At 37.9% G+C, this 27718-nt stretch overlaps 1 protein-coding gene across 3 annotated transcripts in view; it reads right to left on the bottom strand.

Moving 5' to 3' along the window:
* The window catches only part of ATRN (attractin), a 180632-nt gene that overhangs the window by 48380 nt on the left and 104534 nt on the right, over positions 1–27718 (bottom strand). For all 3 annotated transcript variants that reach the window (XM_070472354.1, XM_020877059.2, XM_020877060.2), the window contains exons 19-24: positions 20948–21085; positions 17846–17939; positions 15714–15766; positions 10515–10609; positions 8233–8311; positions 6471–6628 (exon numbers count right to left, since the gene is read on the bottom strand). In XM_070472354.1, coding sequence (XP_070328455.1) covers positions 6471–6628; positions 8233–8311; positions 10515–10609; positions 15714–15766; positions 17846–17939; positions 20948–21085 — 617 coding nt within the window. The remainder of the gene's footprint in view (positions 1–6470; positions 6629–8232; positions 8312–10514; positions 10610–15713; positions 15767–17845; positions 17940–20947; positions 21086–27718) is intronic.

The raw sequence follows: 27718 nt of genomic DNA, 5'->3' as shown, positions 1-27718 counted from the left end.
ATAAGAAGTTTAAAAGACAAATTAAGAAAGATTTACACTTTATTTTCTTTTTTGGCTGCGCTGTGCAGCATGTGGGATCTTAGTTCTCTGACGAGGATTGAACGCATGCCCTTTCCACTGGGAACGTGGAGTCTTAATCCCTAGACCGCCAGGGAAGTCCAGATTTATACTTTAAGTAGTTTAGTTCTAAATGTATTTCATGGCTTTATAATTCTTAAAATCCTTAAGATACAGATATGTAACACCAGGAGCTATGTGTATATATTATCATTATACAATAAATATGAATTTTAGACATGTATCTGACTATTCATAAGAGCTAAAGAGTGAAAACAGCCCAAGTATCCATCAACAGATGAATAGCTAAACAAAAAGTGTGGTTTATCCATACAAAAGAATACTATTCAGTCTTAAAAAGGAATGAAGTACTAAAACACTAAATATGGTTGCACTTTGAAAACACTATGCTAAGTCGAAAAGCCCAGCCACAAAGGACCACCTATTACATGATTCAATTTCTATGAAATGCCCAAAACAGGCAAATCTGCAGAGAAAGAAAACTGACTGGTGGTTGCCAGGGGCTAGAGGAGGAAATGGGAAGGGACTGCATCTGGGTATGGGGTTTCTTTTCAGGGTGATGAAAAGATTCTAAAATATTCTGTGAATATACTAAAACCCACTAAATTGTGCACTTTAAATGGGTGAATTGTATGGTATGTGACTTACATCTCAATAAAGCTGCTACTAAAAAAAAAATATATCTGAGTCAACAAAAGTTTCATACAACCTTTGCTTAGTGTAGCAATCCTATTAGCACCCATAAACATAACTCTAACATCTAAATGAGTGCCCAGTTCTCAATATAAATTCTGTGTTGCCTTCACTTGTGAACACTAGCCTCTTACATAAACTAGCAACTGAAACACCCAGCATGGAGAGAACTTTAATATTAGTTCCACTTTCAATAACAACCTCTGTTGCAGAGCCAGTAACAAGCCAGAATCTCAGTGCCACCGCCCACCTTCCCACCTCACACATAATGTCTGTCTGTGCATCCTCCATCCTGAATACCTACCCTCCCAAACTATAGCCGTGGCTGAAGAGGTGAATCTTGCTGACTCGGGGAACACCTAGAATCACTTTCAGAAAGCAAGGGCTAAGTAAGGGGCACTAACTTTCAAGAGCAACCAACCAGAAACTAGGCACAACTGACCCAACATACCCACAACCCTCTGACACACAGGCCTTTTCAGTCTGGGTGGTTTTTAAAAAATTTTAAACGGAATCTACAAGGATTTTTATAGTTAGTTTCAAACTCCTTTGGTTAGCAGTTGTAGGTTTTGATCTGTTCCTAATTATGGAAAAGAATTCTGGGATCAGTTCAAAGTGAAAGAATTTGAGTTTACCATTACCATTTTTAAAGCACTAATATTTACACAAGTTGCTGAGTAGAGAAATAAACTGCCTCACTTTGCTTTAAATAATGAAAATCAAAGACAAAAAAAGAAAAAAGGCTTTTTTCTGCATTGAAAGTCATACAGAAATTGAACTGAATGGCTTACACTGTACCATTTATACATTTCCCTATTCTCTTCCTTAAATAAGCCTCTACATTTTAACTAAATCTGTACAGTCTTCAAGGGTGTATTTAAAAGCTAAAAACACCTAAAAAGGCTAAAACTGAGGAAAATAAAGCAATAAAGAAAGGTACAGCCCCTCTGTTGAGAACAGGCTCACATCTGCCCAGGAAGATACAAGCTCAGTCCTCCACTCAGCACACACCAGATACACTCCCCAGTGTGGAGAGAACCAGCACTGATCAGGTTCTTGTATAAAGACACCAAAGGTCCAGTCACATTGCTTGTGAAAACTGCAGCTTTTTGTACCAAAGAGCAAAAAGATATATTTTCAAAAGAACTTACCTGTTTCTCAAGGAAAGCCTGACAAACTAAATGGTGAACATGCCATCATTTATTTTCCGAAGTGCTCCTGAATGCAGCTTTCATAAGTGGATCTTATTCAAATGAGTGATCCAGTTCAGGTGAAGACGACCAAAAAATCAGGCAGGAAACCAATATTTCTTTGAGTCTTTAACTTGAAATGAGTACTTAAAAAAAGTGAGTGTGGGGAAGAGATCCCTCTAGAAGGAAATGACCATTTCAGTGACTTTCAGAGGGTGGAGCAACTGGGCACTGGGAGGAAAAAAAACAACTAGAACTCGGCATTGGCAACAGCACAGCTATCTCCAGCACAAAAGCCTGTTTATATGCCCAGAGCCCTCTTTCCAAATGGGAAAAAATATCAGCAACATAAGTCGACTGTCACTAAGAATCTTAAAAAATATTAAGACTCTTAAAAAAATACAATAATTTTTCAACTATAAGAAACAAAGCTTGAAGTTCAATCAGATTTAGAATATAACAAGATATATCAGTATAGAAACAACTTCAACTTAAAACAAGTCAATAAACTATATTTAAAAATAAAATATTTTACAATTGTATGTGCTCTATAACTTGGCAGTGTTAGCAGATGTTATCAAAATGCAACTGTACTAAGTAGAGCCTAGAGCTCATATTCCCTAGGATCAGAGAAACAGCCTAACCCTGCTAGCCCCACGCCAAATATAGCCAATGGCAGAGAGAATTTTAATATGGCTCCTAAGATGTCTACTACACTGATGTGCATACCCTGTACAGTCCTCTCCTCTGGAGTGTGAGTGGGTCTGATCTCATCTGATAAGCCCTTTGAAAAAAAGGTCCAGAAGTCAAAGAAAGTTGAAGCATCAGTAGGTGACTTTTTTTTTGGTCTAAAATTTTTATGTTCAAATGTTATATAATTGGAATCATGCAGCATGTAAATTTTTCAGATATTTTTCCTACTCAGCACAATTTCCTCAGATTCATACAAGCTGTTTTATCAACAGTTTGTTTCTTTTTATTCTTGAATATTATTCCATGATATGTATGTAGTACAGTTCATTTAATCATTCACCTGTTGAAGAATACCTGGGTTGCTTTCAGTTTGGGGCTATTATGAATAAAGCTGCAAAATATTGCTCTACGAGTGTCTGTATGAACATCAGTTTTTGTTTCTCTGGGATAAATGCCCAGGGATACAATTGCTGGGTTAAGTATAGTAAGTGCGAATTTAGTTTTATAAGAAAAACACTGAACTACTGATATTTTCCAGAGTGGCTGTACCATCTTACCAGCAATGTATGCATGATCTAATTTCTCTGAATTCTAACATCTGGTGTTATTACTGTTTTAAATTTTAGCCACTTGATAGGTGTGAAGTAATATCTCATTCTAATTGTGGGATGTGGTTTGCTTTTTTTTTGCCACACCGTGTGGCTTGTGGGATCTTTGTTCTTCAACTAGGGATTGAAGCTTGGGGCCTCAGCCAGTGGAAGTGTGGAGTCCTAACTACTGGACCACCAGAGAACTCCCCTTCTTGGCTTTCATTTGTATTTCTTGAACAGCTTTTAAAGCTGAACATCTTTCATGTTGTTATCTACCATATTTACATCTTCTTTGATAAAATGTCTCCATGTCTTTTGTCCATTTTCTGACTGGACTGCTTTTTAATGTTGCATTTTGAGAATTCATCTTATCTTCTAGATACAAGTCCTCTGTCAATAATATCTTTTGCAAATATTTTCTCACAGTATATAGCTTGTTTTTCATCCTCCTACCAAGGTCTTTCACAAAGCAAAGCTTGTGCTTTTGATGTGAGCAATTTTTTTTTTCATAGGTCATGTTTTTGTTGTCAAATATGAAAATCTTTTGCCTAGTTTTAGGATATGGAGATGTTCTCCTTTTTTCCCCCCTAAAAGTTTCATAGTTCTACATTTTACACTTATATCTGTTATCCACACTGAATTAATTTTTGTATAAGATGTAAGGTTTAGGTCAAAGTTCATTTACTTGTCTATGACTGTCCAACTGTTCTAGTAGCTTTTTGTTGAAAAGGCTGTCCTTCCACTGAACTGACTGCACCTGTCAAAAATCAGTTGGATGTATTTAGGCAGTTCTATTTCTGGGTTCTTTATTCTGTTCTACTGATCTACGTGTCTATTCCTACAATAATAACCACAATGTCTTGATTACTGTAGCTAAATAGAAAGCCTTATTAATATTTCATATAGTAATTCTTCCCACTTTATGCCTCTTTTCAAAACTGTTAAAGCTATTTTAGAATCTTTGCTTTTCATAGAAACATTAGAATAAGCTTGTCAATGTCTACAGAAAAAAACTTATTTTTAAACTTTAAAAAATTGGGGTAAATATTAAGATAAAATTTATTAATATGACTTCAACCAATTTTAAGCATATGATTCAGTAAGCACAGATGCTGCAAAGATAGGAAGAGAGGAGGGTATGAACAACTTTGTGTCAGAAAATTTGAAAATACATGAAATAATTTAATATCTAGAAAAATTATCTTAATGGATGCAGATAGAGTATCCAAAATATCCTGTAACTACTGGAATCAGCAGTTAGAAAACAAACTCCACAAATAAAACACCAGAATCAAATGGTTTCACAAGACAGATCGCATACAATTCTAAAGTTATATAATTTTTTCCACAAATGAGAGAGTTAACTTCTCAACTAATAATTTTGTCTTTCTCAACTTATAATTAAAGGCTAGTTTAATAACTATAACAAAGACAGGAAAGGAAAATTATGGACTTTCTTACTGAGACAGATACAAAATTCAAATCAAAGTATTAGCAAACTGAGTCCAGCAATGCATAAAGTAAAAAAACAATATATCATTGCAAGTCAGGTTTATTCCAGGAATGCAAATAACTTCCAGGGTCATGGTTTATGCAATAGGACAAATGGTAGTGCCATTCCCTAGAACGAAGCACAGGGTTTGGGGCTAAGAGAACAGAATGACTCCCCGAGCACAGGGAGCTTATGAGTGGCCAGGTAGAAATGTCTAGGCATCAACCCAGAACACTTGTCTGGTGTTCAAGTATAGCAGGGCTGAAGACAGCGTACTGAGAATTACCAGTACAGAGGTGGTACAGCGAGTCTCATGCGTGCGATAAAGACAGAGGAGAACCATGACCTGAATCCCAGACAGCCCTAATTTTTTTAAAAGATTCCTTAAAAAGACAGACCAGAGAATGAGGCAAGGAAAGGGACCAGGAAGGCAAGAAGGATAGTGACTCAAATTATGCAATGAGAAGGAAAAGGGGACTAAAGAACTCAGTCACTGGAGCCCACCGTGACAGGTAACTTCAGGATGTGGTGAAGGAAGAAGTTGGACTGATGCGTGAGTGGATGTGAGGAAACAGAAACAGGGAGTGTGGTCAAAGTTTATAAGAAGGCTAACTGGAAAGGGAAGCAGACGGTGTGACAGAACAAAGGAAAAAGTAGATCAGAGGGTAAATATATAGATCACCTAGATGGGAAGAGAAAAGAGAGTGGTGAGTAACATTATGATGCTGAGCCTGTCCCCCACCCTCCAGAAAGGAAAAGAGTGACTGACTGTTCTTTAGTTAGTCTCAAGGCGTGAACACACACCCACTGGAACTAGATTTCAAGCCCATCCCAAGTGATTAGTGCAGACTTCCTTCATTAGACAGTGCCACTGAGACTCGGCAAGTATCCTCAGCCCCAGTCCGGCGACCACACTTGCTCAGCTGAAGGTAAACCAACTGTTCAAAGTTCACCCTTCCCAAATTCCACCTTTCCCCAAAAGGAAAGGGGTTAAACCACAAAGCACTAAGGCAAGGTCCCAAAGACACAATGGCACATGGTTATAAAGAGCACAAATGGGGCCAGGAGTGCACTAGACCCCTGGGAACAGAGAAAGGAGCAGGCTGGTAGCAGCAGTGGCTGCGGCAGCCAACAAGAACCCTCAGACCTACCCTTTCAGGTCACAATACAAAGAATCTGACATGGAGATGCTACAGGAACAAGCCAGGACTCAAACCTGCATCTGTCTGACTATAGACCTAAACTCTTACGGTGACCTTAAACACTGTCACACACTGTGTCCCCATTACCCTCCATCCTATCCTCCTTTAAACTCCAAGAGTATTTGGGGTTTTTTTCATATGGCGATTTCCACACTTCAGCTTTCACTGGTTATATTTGTTTGCTTCACTTATAGCCACCTTACTCATTCCAGAATTGAAGCTCTTTGTGTAGCTCTACAGGCTTTTAAGTGGCAAGTCCTCAATGAAGAAATGAATACAGGTGTAATTACCAAATCTGTTATACACCAGCTTGCTTTCAAAAGTGCTTATAAATTTCGTTCATAAGTGATTTAAGCTAGCCCCACTACAGTCTTCTTTATGGTCTGTGCTCAGCATTCCTTTATCACAGGTATCACAAAGGCAAAGCAGTATTAATATTGTACATCTCATTTACAGTAAGTTACACATTAGTGAATTAAGTCTCCACTACAGAGATTTCACCATCTTTGTAAGATGTAAAAGCACTTCTTACCTGAATTTTGATGGGCCAGGTGAAATTACTGACATAAACAAAGAAAGTGATATTTGGGTGGTTGCGAAAATCAAACTTCTCATTAGAGAAACTATCTTTGTACTCCTTAATGTTGGTTTTTGAAACAACAGGCATCTCTTCTCCAGCTTGGGTTCCAGCTGTTAAGAAGAATAGAATTAAATAAAGAGATTTTTTTTTTTTGCGGGGGGGAGCAGAATCTGCCCTCAACTAATGATAATAGTTAGAATTTATTAAACACTGTGTTCCAGAAATAGCACTTAACAACTCAATCTCATTTAATTCTAACAATTACTATCCTCCTCATTTACACATTAGAAAACTTAGGTTCAGGAAAATTAAGAAGCTGATTCAGATCACACAGCTAGGAAGGGTTTGGATTTGAAGCTGGGTAGGCTGATACACAAGCCTGTGCCCTCAACCCAAATGGTTTTACTAGGAACCCCTACACCTTCTCCCACAGAAACAGGCTGCAGTAACTTTGAAGCAATGGCATTCACTCTGCCCACTTCACCTGCTTTGAATTTACCCCCTTAAACCTGTTTGGCAGTGCTCCAGATCCCCCATACAAGGGACACAGATTCAGCCATCACTTCCTAACTAGCAGTGACCTTAAGTCTCAACACTAGCAGGGAGTTTTTAGAGGTCACTCAGTCCCTTCTGCTACCAATTACAACTGCCTTTAAATCCCCCTGGCCTGATATAACCTCATCCTATTCCCAAGCAGTCCTTCAACATTCAATATTGTCCCTCTGCCAGGAATTCCAGCGTCTATAAAGACTCATGAAACAGGCTTTTCCCATGGCTGGAGTCCCACTGTCATTGGAAATCAATCACATGCTCAAGGCTGCTAAGTTTCTCCAAACAAAGACTCTGACATGATAAACACAAACTGATGTACAAAGCAATGTTTTTATTTTGTTTCAGTCTAACTGGTCATATTTTGACCAAAAGATAGTACTGTGACAGTAATGATGATGAAACATAATTTCCATTTGATGAGAATGGAATTGTATGTAGTTTCTAGCACTACATACCCTGAGTACTTCATTTATTATCTCATTTAATCCTCAGGATATTCTACATGGCTGGGTGTTTTCATTATCCTATTTCATACCTGAGGAAACTGACTCAAAAATCATAGTTGAAGTAACAGGCAGAATTCAAATCCAGGTCCACTGAGCTACTTCTTAACTACTATATCAAGGCCACCTTTTCTTTCTTTAGTAGATTTTCTGCCCAGCAGATCTTCTTTAGTAAATCATAGTAAGGTAAACAAGACAGCAAAAGCTTTGCTCATAAAGCTTTATTTAATTTCCAAAGCACATTTTTCTCTGTACCCACTAAAATCTCATTCTATTAAAAATGTTGCATTTTTCACTTCTGAAACATGGATGATGATGATGGCAGTGCCAGAAGAGCGGCTGTAGCGATGGTATTAATGGTGTTAGCCAGGTGAGGTAGTGAGCACGTACTGGTCTTGATACCATGGCAGGCACTGACAGGCATAGCTGAATTTAATCTACACAACTATAGGAGGTAAGTATTATTACTTTCTTTTTAAGATGAAAAATCCTATGGGTCTAGAGATAGGTTTTAGATGCTTGCTCAAGGTCTTCCAGCTAATAAGTAGCAAAGGGTTAGGGTTTCAAATCCATCTGTCTGTCTCCACAGCTCCTTTTTTCTCAACTCTTTCTCAATCAATTATCTCCACTTAGAAGGTCTTCTCTAGGTGTGTCTTTACCTGAGAAGCTGGCAGCCCAGGTGATGTTGAGGTTGAAGTTTTTGGAGGCATTGATGAACATGTCCAAATCCCTGTTTTGCTGGTGAGATGTACAAATAATTAGAAAATTAATTACTCTAATAGTTTCTTGGTTTTAAAGTGGTAAATTTTACTACTCTCTACTTTCTTAATTACAAATAAAATTCTTAATGTCTTAAGAGAAACTCAACATTTAAAAGACAGTTAGCAAAATTTTTAACCTTAAGATAAGCAATATACCCTAAACAAGTTTCATTTCCCTCCCATAAAAGTAGGACATTTAATGCTTTATCAAATGCCAAACTCTACAAAAAAGTTTCTTTTAAAAAAAGACCCTCACCAGAGCACAATGATCTACATCCTGTGACCTATATAAGGGGAATCAGTCTCTTAAGGATCCTTTGGGCAGCCTTTTCCAAATGTTTGGAGAGTAAGACACTTGATCAACTGTCATTTATAAATCAAATCTATATTCTTCTGAATCCATAGATTAAATAGAGTATAAAGTTCAAAATGGAAATGGTTTTTAAGAAACAGCACATAAAGCTGAAATAAACTAAATTTTAACCTTTCTTTTTTTAAATTTTAAAACTTTTGATTGTCTTCACCCATGATTAAGAACATTTTTCTCTCACTAAAAATATTATTTCAAGAGAAATGACAGAATATGCTTTATTATCTTTGAAAACTTTGTATACCACTTAGAGATACAGCAATTTGAAGAGCTAGTTTATTTTGACTCTTGGTTTTAACGACTGAAAAAGGTATCTCTGAGGAATGTTCTGGGCCACCTGGAAAAAGAGCACTGTCAGCTGTGCTAGGTAAATCATGATACTAATTTTTAGTTTTCCCTAAAACTTGGCTAATAAATCTGTTTCTTGGGGTCAAAAAACTGTTCCAAATGAGTCAGATGCTGTATTTTGTATTTTTTAATGCAATCTTGCTGAAATTCTTCACACTGAAAAATTTTAAATGGGTTAGAAAATAAAGGTTTTAAAGAGCATTCTTTTGATAGTTTTTCAGCATAAAAATTACAACAATGGAAGCATTTCCAAACAGCTATTTCCAAAACCAGAAGTTCCTCTCATAAAGCAGTTACCTTCTCATTTATTGATAAAGCCTCACCATCCTCTTGAAGGGACAGCTCAAGTGTATATCTATTTATTTGGCCACGTTGCGGCAGGTAGGATCTTAGTTCCCTGACCAGGTAATTACTAGCAATTACTTCTTTCCACGGAAAGGATTAATAAACTTGAAATCCTGGTGCTTTTGTAAAAAACAAGACACATACACTGTATAACTCTGGAATATAAAAACAAATCTTACTTTCATTTAATTGTAAACATCCCATACTGGATTTCATTTTTCTACTGATTTATTTATTTCTTAAATTTAGCCATGCTTGCTAATAACATTTGTTATCAAAGGAATATACTTTGGCTCATTATCATATTGCTTTCCATGTACTGTTATATTTACCATATTTTTGTAATGGTAAATGGTTTTGTGTATATTGATAATAAGAAGCCTCCAAGGAAGTGCCTAAATAATTTATCATCAAATTTAGTAAAATTTCATTATGTACCAGAGTAGGTATTAAATGACTTTACATCTCACTGAAGAAATCATATAGGTATGTGTTCACATTCCAGACACTTCACTTTTAAATGTCACACTGTGTTGGCTCCCTTTTACTCCTAGGTAACACCTTATGGCATGCTAGGGTTCACCATTAACAACAATAGACATAAAAATATATTTTAAACAGTTATTTAGCAGTAATTTCAATTATTTCTGGCTGACTTCTTATGGGGCAACTAAACCTTCACTGTTTTAACCTCCTAATGAGGCTAAGAACTCATTCTAGGAGCTTGAGTGTTATCTCTGCCTGCATCACTGGTATTAAGTTCTATTTTAAGCAGTAAGACTGGGTTCTGCCACTGCCCCACTAACAAGGAAGTTCCCCTTGCAGTCTCCTCTCCTTTCGTGTCTGGGGCTGTGATGGGCTGACAGATAAACCAAGTATGTGTGGAGTCAATTTCAGTCTGTGTATCAGACCATGGTAAATCTTAACAACACCATTCTTACCTTTTAAATAGAAAGGAGATAAGATGCAGAGTCTAACACTTCTTTCCTGTACCTCTAAACATTATCCTGTGGACTCCACTCTGGAGACCACTGCTAAGGCAGTGCTTCTATCCATAATGCCCAAGGAAAAGATCCACACAAATACAAAACAAAGTAAGAAGACTTTTATATCTTACTTCATCAGGTGTTGCCACAAAATTGATGGCTGTGTAATAGCGGTCATCTTCCTGGGATAGGCTAAAGGTGAACTGATAGTCAATAAGAAGAGTATCTATGGAAAGAAAGAAACATGTATTTAAAAATGGAAACAAAACACAGTATGTCTCTAGAGATACAGATTGATTTTCTCATAAATATTCAATAGCCAAGAAAGTACTTTTAGCTAAGTTGTGAGCAATAATATTTTGTTTGAGTTAACCCACCAAAACCTCCTTGTATCATGACCCTGGTTGAGGTTTTAGGCTCCCACCAAACTTACCTACAAATATTAATTGATCATCTATTCATGTTTAAGATACAAAGCTATAAATTAATGGTATAAAAGAAACCAAAACTCCATGTAAAAATGGTTGACTCCAGGTCCAGGGCAAGGAATACCTGTCTCAGTTAACTTTTTCTAGAAAGCAAGGAAGCATTCAAAGACTAATGTAGCAAAAGAAAAGAGCTTGAAAATGAGCCGACTGGCTAAACATGGTATAATTTAATTCTAAAAAATATTGCAAATTCAAAAAAATAAAAAAATTTTTAAAAAGTATTGCACAATTCAACAACTTGATTTGAAAATGGGCAAAAGCCTTGAATAGATATTTCTCTAAAGATATACAAACTGCTAATAAACACATGAAAGGGTGCTTAACATCACTGATCATTAGAGAAATACAAATTAAAACCACAATGAGACATCATATCATCTATAGAAGAATGGCTACTATCAAAAAAAGTGTTGGTGAAGATGTGAAGAAATTGGAACTGTTGTGTACTACTAGTGGGAATGGTGCACCTACTGTGCAAAACAGCATGACGGTTCCTCAAAAAATTAAAAATACAATTACCAAATGATCCAGCAATTACACTTCTGAATATACACCAAAAAAGCAGAAAAGAGGATGCTGAAGGGCTATTTGTACAACCATGTTCATAGCAGTCAAAGAAATTATAGCCCAATAGTGGAAGCAATCCAAATGTTCATCAACAGATACATGGATAAACAAAATCTCAAAGAGAAAGGAAATTCTGACACATGCAACAACATGAATGAACCTTGAGGACATTATGCTAAATGAGAGAAAATAAAAAAGCAAAAAGACAAATGCTGTATAATTCCACTCATATGAGGTACCCAGGTACCAAATTCACAGAGACAGAAAGTAAAATGGTAATGCTAGTGGGTAGGGGAAGAGGGGAATGAGGAGTTGTTTATAAGTTTATTTTTCACTACTCAAAAGACGGCCAACTGATTTTCCAAAGTGGAAAACCATTTTATATTCTCACAAAAACTTTATAAGTGTTTCGATTTCTCCATATCACTGCTATTGGCTTTTATTTTTCAAGACAGAAATATACTAAATGTACTAAATTACAAAAAATTAATTGATGTGGTTTCAGGTTCTACACTATAAACTAACCTCTAAGAAATGATCAGCTGCCTGGTTTTGGTACAGTATCAAAGGATAACATCCATCAGTTCAGTTCAGTAAAGTTCAGTTGCTCAGTCATGTCCGACTCTGAGACCCCATGTAATGCAGCATGCCAGGCCTCCCTGTCCATCACCAACTCCCGGAGTTTACTCAAACTCATGTCCATCGAGTAGGTGATGCCATCCAATCATCTCATCCTTGGTCGTCCCCTTCTCCCGCCTTCAATCTTCCTCAGCATTAGGGTCTTTTCAAATGAGTCAGTTCTTCACATCAGCTGGCCAAAGTATTGGAGCTTCAACTTCAGCATCAGTCCTTCCAATGAGTATTCAGGGTTGATTTCCATTAAGACTGACTGGTTTGATTTCCTTGTTGTCCAAGGGACTCTCAAGAGTCTTCTCCAGCACCACAGTTCGAAAACATCAATTCTTTGGCACTCTACCTCTTTATCGTCCAGTTCTCACATCGGTACATGACTACTTGAAAGGCCATAGCCTTTACTATACAGATCTTTGCCAGCAAAGTGATGTCTTTGCTTTTTAATACACTATGTTTGTTGCAGCTTTCCTGCCAAGAAGAAAGCGTCTTCTAATTTCATGGCTGCAGTCACCATCTACAGTGATTTTATAGCCCAGGAAGAGGAACTTTGTTGTTTCCATTTTCCCCCCATCTGTTTGCCATGAAGTGATGGGACCTCATGCCATGATCTTAGTTTTTTTTAACACTGAGTTTTAAGCTGGCCTTTTTACTCTCCTTGTGTCCTCATCAAGAGGTTCTTTAGTTCCTCTCCACTTTCTGCCATTAAAGTGGTATCATCTCCATATCTAAGGTTGTTGAAATTTCTCCTGGCAATCTTGATTCCAGCTTGTGATTTATTCAGCCCTGCATTTCCTATGATGTGCTCCGCATATAGGTTACATAAGCAAATGACAGTAAACAGCCTTGTCATACTTCTTTCTCAATTTTGAACCAGTCAGTTGTTCCATATAAGGTTCTAACTGTTGTTTCTTGAGCCACATACAGGTTTCTCAGGAGACAGGTAAGATAGTCTGGTATTCCCATCTCTCTAAGAGTTTTCCAGTTTGTAATGATTCACACTGTCAAAGGCTTTAGTGTAGTCAATGAAACAGAGGTAGGTGCTTTTCTGGAATCCCCTTGCTTTCTCTATGATCCAGCGAATGCTGGCAATTAGATCTCTGGTTCCTTCATTTTCTAAACCCAGCTTGAATATCAGGAAGTTTTCAGTGCATGTAATGCTGAATCCTAGCTTGAAGGATTCTGAGCATAATCTTACTAGCATTCGAAATGAGTGCAACTGTTCAGTAGTTCAAACATTCTTCAGCACTGCCCTTCTTGGGAATTGGAATGAAGATTCACCTCTTCCAGTCATGTGGCCACTGCTGGGTTTTCCAAATTTGTTGACATATTGAGTGCAACACCTTTATGGCATCATCTTTTAAGATTTTAAATAGCTCTGCTGGAATTCTATCACCTCCAGTAGCTTTATTGGCATCAGTGCTTCCTAAGGCCCAGGTGACTTCACACTCCAGAAAGTCTGGCTCTGGGTGAGTGATCACACCATCTGGGTCATTAAGATCTATTTTGTACAGTTCTTCTCAACTCTTGCCATCTCTTCTTGATTTCATCTGCTTCTATTAGATCTTTACCGTTTCTGTCCTTTACTGTGCACATTTTTGGATGAAATGTCCCTTTGATATTTCCATTTTTCTTGAAGAGATCCCTAGTCTTCCCTTTCTGCTGTTTTCCTCTATTCCTTTCATTGTTCATTGAAGAAGGCCTTCTTGTTTCTCCTTGCTATTCTCTGGAACTCTGCATTAAGTTTGGTGTACCTTTCCCTTTCTCCCTTTCCTTCCTCAGTTATTTGTAAAGCATCCTCAAAGAACCACGTTGCCTTCTTGCATTTGTTTTCTTTGGGATGTTTTATTTGCTGCCTCCTGTACAATATTCTGAACCTCTGTCCATACCTCTTCAGGCACTCTGTTTACTAGATTTAATCCCTTGAATCTATTCCTCACCTTCACTGTATATTCATAGGGGATCTGATTTAAGTTGTACCTGACTAGCCTGGTGGTTTTCCCCACTTTCTTTAGTTTAAGCCTGAATTTTGCTGCAAGTAGCTGACGACATGAGCCACAGTCAGCTCTAGGTCTTGTTTTTGCTGACTGTATACAGCTTTTTCATCATCAGCTACAAATAATGTAATCAATCTGTACTGACCATTTGGTGATGTCCACGTGTAAAGTCGTCTTGTGTGTTGTTGAAAACAGGTGTTTGATATGACCAGTGTGTTCTCTTGGCAGAATTCTGTTAGCCTTTGCCCTGCTTCACTTTGTACTCCAAAGCCAAACTTGCCTGTTACTCCAGGTATCTCTTGACTTCCTACTTTTGCACTCCAATCTCCTATGATGAATAGGACATCTGGTTAAGACTCTGCAATCCAATGCAGGTGGCATGGGTTCGAGCCCTGGTCCTGCATACTGAATGGTGCATCAGAAACAACAAAAAATCACTCCGTCCTTTTCAACTATATCTGGTGGGGCCAGGATGTGTGTGTGTGTTTCAACTATATCTGGTGGGGCCAGGTTGTGTGTGTGTGTGTGTACTTTAACCAAAGAGACATAGTGCAACAGATTGTGAAGCAGATATAAGAATCCAGTTTACTTCTATTAAGCTGTGGTACTGGCTTTTGATTTCAATAAAACTAGGGGTATATCTCACTGTGGTTTTAACACACATATCCCAAATGTCTAATAATGTTACCCATTTTTTCACATGCTTATTGGCAATTCATTTACCTTCTTTGGTGAAATGTCTTCAAATCTTTGCCTGTTTTTAACTGACACTGTCCCCTTATTCATTCGTAGGAGTTCTTTATATATTGTGAACATAAGTTCTCAATCAAAGATATGCTTTGTAAACATTTTCCTTAGTCTGTAGGTTGTTTTTAGTTTTTAAATTTTTATAAGTCCCAAATAAAAAATTTTGTCTTTTATGAGTTGTGATTATGGAATCATACTGAAAAACTCTTTCCCATATGCAAGTCATGAAGTTTTTCTCTTGTTTTTTTCTAGAAAAAACACATTTACTAAGTTCTAGGTGGACGTGAATTTCGAAGGGATGTTATTTAAACCCAGATGGTATGGGTATACAATCACAGCAGAAAAACATTAGATCATTTTTCTCTGGTTCCATAATCTGGCCCAGTATGTAGATTCTCATATGGGAAGAAAATGCATTTACTTACAAGGATCTGGTTTACCGTGTATTGCACATTTTATTTTACATATTAATTCCTAAAGAGGTGGTTAACACAAATCAGTTTCAGAGAGAATGATAACTTTAACTATATTTTTAGAATTCTGTTTTTGATCAATCTTAAAATATGAAATATGATGACTCCCAACCAGATAATGGCAAATGAAATAAGGTTTCAATAGAATACAAATAAGGAAACCCAGAGATGTTTATCTCTGTACTCTTCCCTGATAACTGCCATAGACATATTAATATAAACCACAACCAGACTTAAAGCAGCTTAAAATAGTGTTCACATATGAATTAAATTTAGTAGAAAATGACACATCAAATTAAGAGCCACTTCCATGGGTGGTTACTATATTCCTATAGCATTTACCATTCTCAAACCATATAAAAGAAAATAATGAAGTTTTATTGAATTGCTTTCCTTCTAGACGAAGAAGAACTGCAAAAAACACTTACAATAACATGTTCCTTTGAGAGGGTTTCCTTGGTATCGATTTTCTACCTCACATCTAGGGGAAAAAATGAAGATTATTTTCTATTGTTATCTACATTCAATAGTGAATCTACATTCACTTTAAAATCAAGCAGGTCCTCTTACATAAACTATACCTTTTGAGTCAGTACAATTACATTCTTCACTGTTGCTCTAATCAGATGGACTAACAAGAGTCTGCATTCATTTTCAATGTTGACTGCCCAGCAGTTCACACCATCAACAACCAATAAATATTTGCCAAAACATATAAGATAAATTCAAATAAAGTAAAATTCAGATCCTATTTTTTTATCATGAAAACACATTTTCACTTTTGTATGAACAAATACTCTTCTAAAAGTGCAGTTAAGGCATTTTTCAAATCGATTTACCTGTGGTTAGTTGCTAATAAAGTCGTAAGTTTTTATCCATCTTGGAAAGTGTATGTGTGGATAAGACTGTGACAAAGTTAAACTGTTTAGATGAGACTATGCCAAAACATGTAAATAGTGGCTGAGTGAAAGAAAAGCTATCTTACATATGTTTTTCTTGTAGGGCCATCTAGCTCTCAGTTTTTATTACTGCAATAAAATCAGAGCTGTTGTTGAAAAATAAATAAATAAATAATTTTTTTTTTTCACATATTCATTTCTCAAATTTCCTATTCTCCATAGATAAATTGAACCTGTTCTTTAAACACAAGTGAGAGAAGGCTAAACACCAAGGATCACTTAAAAAAAAACCAACCAAAACTAAAAACTCTTGGATATGGTTCACCAGTCTGGAGAAAAAGAGTTCTAGTCAAAAAGAATTGTTAATTTCCCCATAAATATCATCCATGAACATCGGTAACACCCAAGCTCCCACTTAACAAAGTGATTCAAGAAGGCACAATAGCTAAGAACCATGATGAAAGGAGGAGAAAGCTTGAGTCAAGCACTTTTCCCCAATAAATAATTCAAGGATGTTTTATGTCTTTTTATCTAGTATTACCAGAACTTGTTTATATCTAAAATTTCCTAAAGAGAAAGTCTTTCACTGAACCTACACCTCATTTCTTCATGTATACCATTAACAGAAGGCAGGGGTGATTAAATTTGCTCTGTTACATTTTTGTGTTTAAAGGAACATAGATTTAAAAACTAAATTTAATCTCTGATTAGACTTTATGTATTGGCTTCAGGGCAGCACAAAAACAGGAAACATATATATTACTAAAAAATACAGACAGAGCAATATTCTTCTGAATGCCACTATCAAAGTCTCAATCACTGGTGACATTACAAGCATTTTTTAAGAAAAACAAAATTCACCAGTGACTATCTGCTTATATCAGGTCAATGTTTTGATACTACTAAACATTTCTCTCCAGTCTATGCTTGAGAGAATGAGTGAAACTAGAACTTGTTTCATGAGGTTTTCTGGCGAGGCAGAGAGAAACTGAGGAATAATCCCTTGTTTCAACTCACCAGGACTCTAAAAACAATTACCACTAGCCTCACTATTGATAGATGGGGGAAACAGGGCTTAACACAGTTAAATGATTTGCTTCTACAGCATCCTAGTCAGTTGGAGGCACAGCCAGGGTTGAATCTCCAACTCTGCCTGATGCTGTTTGCATCTTCGAGGATGTGGACCCCAAACTCTTCCCCAGATGATGTTTGATATGTATCACTAAGGAAAATGCTACAACAGGGAGGGATGTGTTAAAAGCAAGAGGAACTCTCTACAATTAGAATACCAGTTCTTCCAACTCTATCTTTTAAGAAAATCTCCTGACATGACAAAAATAGAGCCTTTACTGAAAAGACTAATCCAAATCAGCAACCCAGGAATTGTCAGTGTCACTCAAACATAAAAATGTGATTTAAAGAGCCATTAAGGAATTTCTGCTAAACTGACAACCTCCTCAATATGGAGGGTGACTAAATTAGACCTCTCTGAAGCAGAAAGGGGAAAATTTCAAATCAATCGATTTGAGGATTCCTCAGAGCCCATGGCAACAAGGCCCAGGGAAGAGGGTGGCTCTTGGGGTTCAGGCAATTTCACAGCCCCTTCACACTCCCTGGTGAGGTGTGGATGGTGCCAGGAGTCCCAGGAGTATAGTACTTACAGCTGACATTCATCCCCCTTGACGCCCTTGGTGGTGCAGAAGCACTTGCCGGTGTTGGTATTGCATAGCGACGCATGTCCATTGCACCTGCATGCTGGGGAGAAGGAGAAGGAAAGGGGGTGGCCACAACTGGCTTATAAGATAACCACTATCAGACTTTTCCCCAAAACAAGTAATTCTGTCTGAACTGGATTCAACTGGAAAGATAGGTAAAATAAAATCATTCATTTAATAGGTAAAACTCTTGTTTTTTCAAGCTGGTGATTTATCTCAAATAACATCAGAGTCAACATTAAAGGAGTCAGTCACCAGTCAGCATGAAAAAGAACATCAGTGTCTGCTGCCATTTGAGGCTGTCCCTCTTTGGGATGTAACAGAGTCTGTTATGATTGTATCACGATTCTTTCATCTACTCAATAAACATTTCTGAAGCATCTTCAGTGTGGGCACACAGACACAATCTCTGTCCCCATAGAGACCTCTGAGCAATGACTGTTCCCTGCAGGGAGGGTTGGTCTGGTTAGGCTCTGCCAATGGCCACATTTCAAATCACACCAGGGCTCAGAGCTGAGGAAGGATTCCAACGGCAGGTCATGTTTCAGAGGCCCTCCATGATTCAGCACCCTTGCCTGACTTCTTAGCGTTCAGAGCAAACGACTCTTGTCATCTCCCTCCTCTAGCCACCTTTCATCTCCACCTTTCATCCAACATCTCTGTGTGACCTATGACAAACTTTTTACTCCAGCTGAAATAAATGATCTTTTCCCTCAACAGCTTTTCACTCGACAACCTGTTTTTCTGTGCATAAATTAAAAGTATTAGGCTACAGATAGGTATACTTTTAAAATAAATCCCATGGAGAAAAAATATCACTCAAAGAAACCTACGAATAGAATAGTGCAGTGGTGAAGAAAATTTACGCTGCAGTGAGAAACACAAGGGTTCAACACAAGGGTTCATTCTGCTGAGGATGGAGAGAGGTGCAATGTATTAACAAAAGCAAAGGCCTATGGTCAATCTGCCCAGGTTTGAATTCAGGCCCCTCCATTTAGCTCCCTTTCTAAGTCGGCTTCCTCATTCATGTGATGGGGGTAATAATAATGCCTATCCTGGAGGATTTTGGGGAGGATCAACACATGAATGAAATACAGTAAGCATTCAAAAAATCATCGCTGTTATCTAAAGATTAAGGACTACTCAGTTCTAAGAAGAAAACGTTAAAGACTTGGTGCCACTCATAGAATTTTTAAATTATGCTTTCTATTATAGATTGTGACTCTGAAAAATAAAGCTAGCTCTAAGTCCTGGAAATGGCTTCCTAGGTGGCTCAGTGGTAAAGAATCCACCTGCCAATGTGGAAGACACAGGTTCGATCCCTGGGTCAGGAAGATCCCCTGGAGAAGGAAATAGCAACCCACTCCAGTATTCTTGCCTGGGAAATTCCATGGACAGAAGAGCCTAGGTTAGCAGGCTACATGATCCATAGGGTTGCAAATAGTTGGACATGACTTAGCAACTAAACAACAACAGTAAGTTCTGGACAACGGTATTCAAGCCATACAAATGCCAAGAGGAGAATATAACTTTATAAGATAACAGTTGAACATAACAGGGATGACAACACCCTCATCATAGTGGTACAACCAGACCCAGTAGCTAAAGTCACATTTCCTGAATGTGACTCTCAGCATGGCCAAATCTCACAGTGAGAGCTTGGTCAGGCTACTCTACCTTGGCAATATTAAAAGCACCGTTGTCTCAGGGGGCTGCCAGCACAATGCCCTCATCAATATATATCAATCATTCAATAATGTCAGGTACTCTTGATTACTATCTAATGGATGAAATCTAGCCACAAGGAATAAAAAAGTATTTTTACTAAATACCTTTTAATCTGAGCTTTACATAAGAATGGTAAGAAAGGACATCTGAAGAGTAATAATGATGGTTCACATCTACCTGTCATGTCCTGCTGACTGCTTTCATTTCAACAACCACCCTACTATCCCCATTTTACAGACGAGGAAAATGAATCCCAGAGAGGTTCCACTAGGACACTAGCTCTCTTCTGACTGCTTTGGAATCAGATTTTCAAGGGCCATGCTAAGGAGTTTGGAGGTGGGACTTGGGGAGCAGCTAAGAGATTTTCCTTTCTTATTTTTTTCCTCAGACCTGATGGATCTTTCCATTGCAAACTAGAACAAACCAGAAAGTAGTTTATTGGTATCACTTGTCATTTTAAAAAATATAATTTGTGTGCTAACAGTAAGTGTCCTTTTGCTTACAGGAATCTATCTGACATGTATGGGGAAACACAGGGCTACTTAAATCTTTAAAAATACTGGATGTATTGAGGAGTCTCAGTTCAGTTCAGTTCAGTTGCTCAGTCGTGTCCAACTCTTTGCTCCTGGTTAAAAACCTACATGTGACTTTTGAGGCCAAACCATAGGCAACGATAAAGGTTTTCTCTGGTGGGCCTTACAGGGAAAGCTGCCTTCTCCACACCAACCTGGGTGGAACTCTCTAGAGGAGTTGAGTCAAGGGCTCAGGCCCCCTGGCCAGCCACTCTCTCTCACATATTTGCATTCGTAGCTCAGGTACCTTCACTCCTAGGTCTCTGTATCTGAGGCCTCAGGCAGAGGTCACCTCTGCTAAGCTTCCACATGGAGGAGGGGAACCTCAAAGAGACTTTACCCACTCTCCGTCCCATCAGGGTCCATAAGAGGCTTTTACTGGACCTTAAATTCACATTGACCCCCAAGCCTATGCTAACTCACTTGATGCTCAAACAGCACACCATTCCAAGAAGGAAAGTAGAACAAGGGGAGTCAGTACTCTCTCAGTGTAAGCCTTTTCCTTCCATCATCACAGGAACTGATTAAAGGCTTTAACTCCTTCATTTTTGACTAGATGCTTTAATATCTACTCTGACACTAGGCAGCTCTGCTCTCTCTCTTCCAGTTCAGCTGACCTCCTGACAAGTGTAACTTAAGAAACACATTATTTGAAACCAAGTGGCTTTCTTCCTCCAAGATAATCAAGACAAACAGACACTATGTGCCACCTGATTTGCAATCAGTGACCCCGAAAAATTTGACTTACGTTGACATTTTCCCCCGTTGGTTGGATCACCATAGAAGCCAGATATGCAGGTCTCACAGTGCTTGCCCGTGGTCAGGTTCTCACACTTCTCACAGATACTCTGATTAATGCATTTGCTGTGGCCATTGCACTGGCAAGCTAAAAGAAAGAATTTTAAGGGGCTTGTCCTATGGTAGAGCTGGGTGGAATACGTTCCACAAGATTTATTTGCAACCATCTATGTTCCTTATTGCCTCTAAATAATCATCAAAACTACCAAAAATTAGTCTGAGAAGTAAGATGAAAACATCAAAAAAGAGCTAGTTCAGGAAAATCAGAAATATATTACAGCAAGGTAGAAGTCCATAGCCATTAAAAAATTTTTTTGTTGTTATTCACCTTAAAAATAATACATGCTCATGATAGTAAATTAGAAAAATACAAGGAATTAGAAAAAATTCATATACAATTCCACCACCCAGAGATCACTGTCCATTTTTGGAATCTTTCCTTCTAGTATTTTTTTCTATACAGTTTTACACAGTTGTGTTTATATTAATATTCAATTTTGATTTTTTAAAATGCAGATCACAATTATTTTACATGATTTCATCTAACATAAAACTTTAAATGGTAGAATGATTTTTATGAAGCCAAATAGCTACTTAACCATTTCCTTACATTCTAATAGTTTGCTTTCAACTTTTCATTTTAGAAAAATAACCATCTTTATAAGTAAACATTTTTATAAGTGGAATTACTGATTCTTGATGCATACAGGAGTTCACAACTAGAAATAAATATGACGCATGGACCTCTCGGGGCTGCTCAGAACTGTGCACTGGAGAGTTCAGGTGAGGCCGCTCAGGTAGTGTACAATCTATAAGCAGACCTGTCTTTTCTTCTCTTCGGCTCTATTGAAATATAACTGACATGGAATATTGTATAAATCTCAAGTGCACATTTAAAGTATACAATGTGTTGATTTGATAAAAACACTGAACAAATGCTTCTCTCTCTCTTCCCCTTCAAATTTCACTGAAAGTATAGAAGAAATGTAAAAGCAAGGGTTTGGGATAAGAGGAAAAAGTGTTATGAGAAGTAGAGAGGGATACTTCTGAAGCATTGAATTTCTAGAAGTATTCAGAATACCCCAAGTGGGGAGGCACTTGGCACAACCATGAACATGCCAAACACATCCAGACGCCTGGTCTGATGATCCTTCCTCCCTTCACTGAGGGAGGATTGCAGACCATTCATCAACAGCCAGGGCAGACCAGAGTTGGTGAGTCCTGGTACTAGCCAGCTAGCCTTTCCTTTAGGACATCACACCACACCTTCACAACAGCTCAGTACACCCAGTACTCATAAGCCTAGACATTCAGTTAAAAATACAAATCAACCTTGAGGAATCATGAGTATGAGAAAATTACCAAGCTAAAGGCATCACCAAGATCAACATGTGGAACAACTAACTATGAAGGAAGGATTAGTGCAAGAAATTTAAGAGAATGAAAAATATTAACTTTAGTAAATTCAGGGAGGCTTGAGGGATCACTGCATTCATAAAATAAGAAAGCAAGGTCTGAAAAAACTTCACAATATTTAGAAACTTTGCAAAAAGAAAAGGATAAAATAAAATCAGATGCAAAACAAAAACTGTTCAAAACGTTAAATAGTAAAACACATATAGCTAAAAGCTGCCTGCAAGAAAATAATATGAACAGCTGTATGCCAAAAATTTGACCACTTAGATGAAATAGAAAAATTCCTATAAAATACAGGCTATCCAAACTGAGGAAGAAACAGAAATCTGCCTGTATTATACTTTATTTACCTACTAAGTAAAGAGATTGGATGAATAATCAAAAACCTTCCCACAAAGAAAAATCCGAGCCCAGATGGCTTCACTGGTGAATCCTATCAATACTTCAAGAAGAATTAATACCAATCTTTTTGCAAATTCCTTCCGTAAATGCAAATGGAGGGAACTCCCAACTCGTTCTATGAAGCCAGTATTACCCTAGTACCAAAATTAGACAGTCATCACAAGAAAGAAAACTACGGAACAGATCTATATCGTATATGGAAACAGACACAAAATACCCAACTATAAAACTGAATCCATGTCAACATATGGCAAAAACCACTACAATATTGTAAAGTAATTCGCCAATTAAAAAAAAAACACAAAACTGAATCCAGCAACACAGTAAAAAGAATTATACATCATGAGCAAATGGGCTTTATTCCAGAGATGAAAGGCTGGTTTAATATCCTTAAATCAATTAGAATAATGTATAGTATTAATAAACTAAATAACAAAACCACATGATTATCAAAATACAGAAAAAGTATGTGACAAAATTCAGCACCCAATCAAAGCCCTCAAAAAGCCAGGAAGAGAAGGAAAATTTCTCAACCTGATAAAGGACATGTAAGAAAAAACTAAGGCCAATATCATATATAATGGAAAAAGACTGAATTCATTCTCCCTGAGATCAGGAACAAGACAATGATGTCCATTCTCACCACTTTTATTCAATATTGTACTGGAGTTTCTTGTCAGGCCAAATAGTCCTCCAAAAAAATTTTTTTTAAAGAAGGTGTCCAGATAGGAAAGGAAAAAGTAAAACTGTCTTTTTTAGCAGACAATACAATCCCTGTATAAAGAAAACCCTAATCAACTAAGAAATAGTGAAAATAATAGTTCAGCATGGCTGCATGACACAAGATTAACAAACAGAAACCAACTCTATTTCTAAATATAAACTAATAATGAACAATCAAAAAACAAAATTAAGATAATTCCATTCACAATACCTTGAAGAAGCATAAAATACTTTGCATAGTAAATTTAACATAATAAGCATAAGATATAGACACTGAAAACTATAAAACACTGCTGAAAGAGAATAAAAAACTAAAGAAATAGAAAGACATTCCAGGTTTATAAACTAGAAGACTTAATACTGTTAAGAAGGTGTGTGTGTGCTAAGTCAAAAAACGAAGATCATGGCATCTCGACCCATCATTTCATGGCAAATAGATGGAGAAACAATGGAAACAGTGACAGACTTTATTTTCTTGGACTCCAAAATCACTGTGGACAGTGACTACAGCCATGAAATTAAAAGACGCTGCCTCCTTGGAATAAAAGCAATGATAAACCTAGACAGTATGTTAAAAAGCAGAGACATTACTTTTCCAACAAAGGTCCATATAGTCAAAGCTATGGTTTTTCCAGTAGTCATGTACAGATGCGAGAGTTGAACCATAAATAAGGCTGAGCGCCGAAGAACTGATGCTTCTGAATTGTGGGTTGGAGAAAACTTGAGAGTCCCTTGCCTTGGACAGCAAGGAGATCAAATCGGTCAATCCTAAAGGAAATCAACTCTGAATATTCATTAGAAGGACTCATGCTGAAGTTGAGGCTCCAATAATACTTTGACCGCCTGATGCAAAGAGCCAACTCATTAGAAAAGACCCTGAATTAGCCTCCAACTAATAAAAATAAATAAAAAAAAAAAAAAAAAAAGAAAAGACCCTGAGGCTGGAAGAGATCGAAGGCACAAGGAGAAGGGGGTGGCAGAGGATGAGATGATAAGACAGTATCACTGACTCAATGGACATAAGTTTGAGCAAACTCTGGGAGATGGTGAAGGACAGGGAAACCTGGTGTGCTGCAGTCCCTGGGGTCACAAAGAGTCGGATACGACCGAGCAACAGAATAACAAAGCAGGCTAAGTCGCTTCAGCAGTGCCCAACTCTGTGCAACCCTGTGGAGTGTAGCCACCAGGCTGTTCTGTTCATGGCAAGAACACTGGAGTGGGTTGCCATGCCTTCCTCCAGGGGATCTTCCCAACCCAGAGGTCAAAACTATCTCTTAGGTCTCTTGCATTGACAGCTGGGTTCTTTACCACTAGTGCCAGCTGGGAAGCCCCATTAGGATGGCAATATACCCACAAATGGTCTATAGATTCAAAGCAATCTCTTATGAAATATCAGCTGGCTTTTTGTTGACGTTACTGAAACTGACAAATTCATCCTAAAATTCATATGGAAATTCAAGGAACCCAGAACAGCCATGACCACTTACAAAAATAAGAACAAAGTTGGAGGACTTAGGCTTCCCAAATTCAAAACTTACTACACTTACTACAAAGCTATAGAAATCAAGAGTGTGATACTAGCATAAGGACAGACATATGGTCAATGGAACAGAAGTGAGAGTTCAGAAATAATTTCCTACATTCAACTGATTTTCAACAAATGTGCTCCCAAAATTCAATAGTACACAAATGTACTCCCAAAATTCAATAGTAAAAAATAGCCTTTTCAGCAAATGTTGCAGGAACAACTAGCTAACCACATGCAAAAATATAAGTTTGGAAAAAAAAAAAGTTTGGATGCCAACTTCACATCAGATACAAAAATTAACTCAAAGTGAATTATGGAACTAAATACACAGAGATAAATCTATGTAACTTTAAAAAGAAAATAGAGGAGTAAACCTTTGTGATTTGGGGTTAGTTAGGCACTGATTTTTCTTTTATACAATACCAAAAGCACATAGGGTAAAAGAATACTTTTGTATTTCAAAAGATATCATCAAGAAAATAAAAAGAAACCCCATGGAATGGGAGAAAATATCTGCAAACTGTATATCCAATAAGAGGTTTGTATCTTGATTCACAAAGAACTCCTGTAGGTCAACAGTAAAATGATAACGCAATTTTTAAAACTTGGCAAAGAATTTGAATAGTTCTCCAAAGAAGACATACAAATGGCCAACAGGATGCTCAACTTCATTAGTCATTAAAGAGAAAGAGAACTCGCTCAGTCGTGTCTGACTCTTTGCGACCCCATGGACTGTAGACTACCAGGCTCCTCCGTCCATGGGATTTTCTAGGCCAGAGTAGTGGAATGGGTTGCCATATCCTTCTCCAGGGAATTTTCCGGGCCAGGGATTGAACCCAGGTCTCCCGTACTGCAGGCAGACGCTTTACCATCTGAGCCATCAGGAAATCATTAGTCATTAGGGAAATGCAAATCAAAATGACAGTGCTTGCCAAGTGGCCCAGTGGTTAAGAATCCCCCTGCCAATGCAGTGGACACTGGTTCAACCCCTGGTGTGGGAAGACCCTACATGCAGCAGGGCGACTAAGACTATGCACGGCTACTGAAGCCCGCATGCCTAGAGCCTGTGCTCTGCAGCAAGTGAAGCCCCCACAACGAGAAGCTCGTGCACCCCAAAGAAGAGTAGCCCCTGCTCACAACTAGAAGCCCATGTGCAGCAACAAAGATCTAATACAGCTAAAACAAAACACACAAAAAAACACTGTGACATGCCATTTCTCATATTCTCATACACTACAACAGCTACAATCAAACAAATGTGATGAGGATGTGGGGACATCTGAACCTTTCTAACATTGCTAGTGAGAATGAAAAATGGTACAGCTACTTTGGAAAACTTTAAACCCATCATTCCCCTTTGTCCCTGGTCCTAGGCAATCACTAATCTATTTATTGTCTCTAAAAATTTGCCCTTTTTTGGACATTCCATATAAGAGATATGGGCTTCCCTGGTGGTTCAGATGGTAAAAGAATCTGCTTGCAATGCAGGAAGTGCAAAAGACTCAGGTTCAATTCTTGGGTCAGGAAGATTCCCCCAGAGGAGGAAATTGCAACCCACTCCAGTATTCTTGCCTGGAAAATCCATGGACAGAGGAGCCTGGTGGGCTACAGTCCACAGGGTCCCAAAGAAGTGGACATGATTGAGCGACTAACACTTTCACTAAGTAACTTTCCTTATAGAAATCTTCACAAACAGTCCAGTAGTCAGGGGCACTGTCTGGCAGGATTTCAGAGAAATTCTTATCCACTAATCTCTTGGGAGTCTTTGCACCTGTCTAGCTTCTCCCAATTGTTCTGGCAGCCCATCAGTAATTTTGTGCATTTACTGGAAGTTTGAATCAAAGGCCACTTTCTCTGAGTTGGTTTCTCAGGGCAGCTACCCCAGCAGATCAAGTCTCAAGTTTTAGATCAACTCAAGGTTGATTCCTTCTTACATCAACCACTGGGAGTGATAGAAAGGAGGAAGGATTGGGAGAAGGGAAGAGAGGGAAGGAGTGGGGAGAGGGGAGAGAAGGGGGAAAGGAGGGAAGGAAGAAGAGAGGGAGATAGATAGGCAGGCTCAATTTTTCCTTTTTTCTTCTAGTCAAAAGAAACAGGTTTTCCTTCTCCCTATTCTTAGAGCATTTTAGTAAGAAAATTTGCATTTAAAAAACCTCTGATTCCTTTGAAACATATGTAAATCTCTTTAAAACCTAAATAAGCCATAAATCAGCATTACAAAGCAGACATGGTTTTTGTTAAAGATTAAGAGCCATCTCTTTGAAATGTAAACATCAAGTGAGCCAGCCACCCTACCTTCTCTCTGTGGGAATGGATCCAAACTATAACCATCAGCTTACATTAAAGATACAAGTTTGTTGTATCTTTTTGTTTTTTCCTCTGGGTAAAGGCAATTAACTTACATAGGTGGCCACACCAATTACCAGGTAAATTCACAATAAACTATGAAAGAATGTAGAGCAGACAGTGGTGTCAAATTCTCTCACACAAAGACAAGTTAGTTACCTTCATTTTGAGGACAAGTATAGAATGGACTGTATACGCTGGGCTATTTAAAAGGGTGGGATTTCTCTCTGTTGTATCTCATTAGTGGACTGCTGAAATGTGCATTACCATCTGGTTTAACGCTTACTCAGTAATAAAAGTTTCTTT

This window comes from Odocoileus virginianus, chromosome 9, assembly GCF_023699985.2.
Source record: "Odocoileus virginianus isolate 20LAN1187 ecotype Illinois chromosome 9, Ovbor_1.2, whole genome shotgun sequence".
In the NCBI taxonomy this organism is placed as follows: domain Eukaryota; kingdom Metazoa; phylum Chordata; class Mammalia; order Artiodactyla; family Cervidae; genus Odocoileus; species Odocoileus virginianus.
The sequence above is the reverse complement of the archived record's forward strand: the minus strand, read 5'-3'. Positions and strand labels throughout refer to the sequence as shown.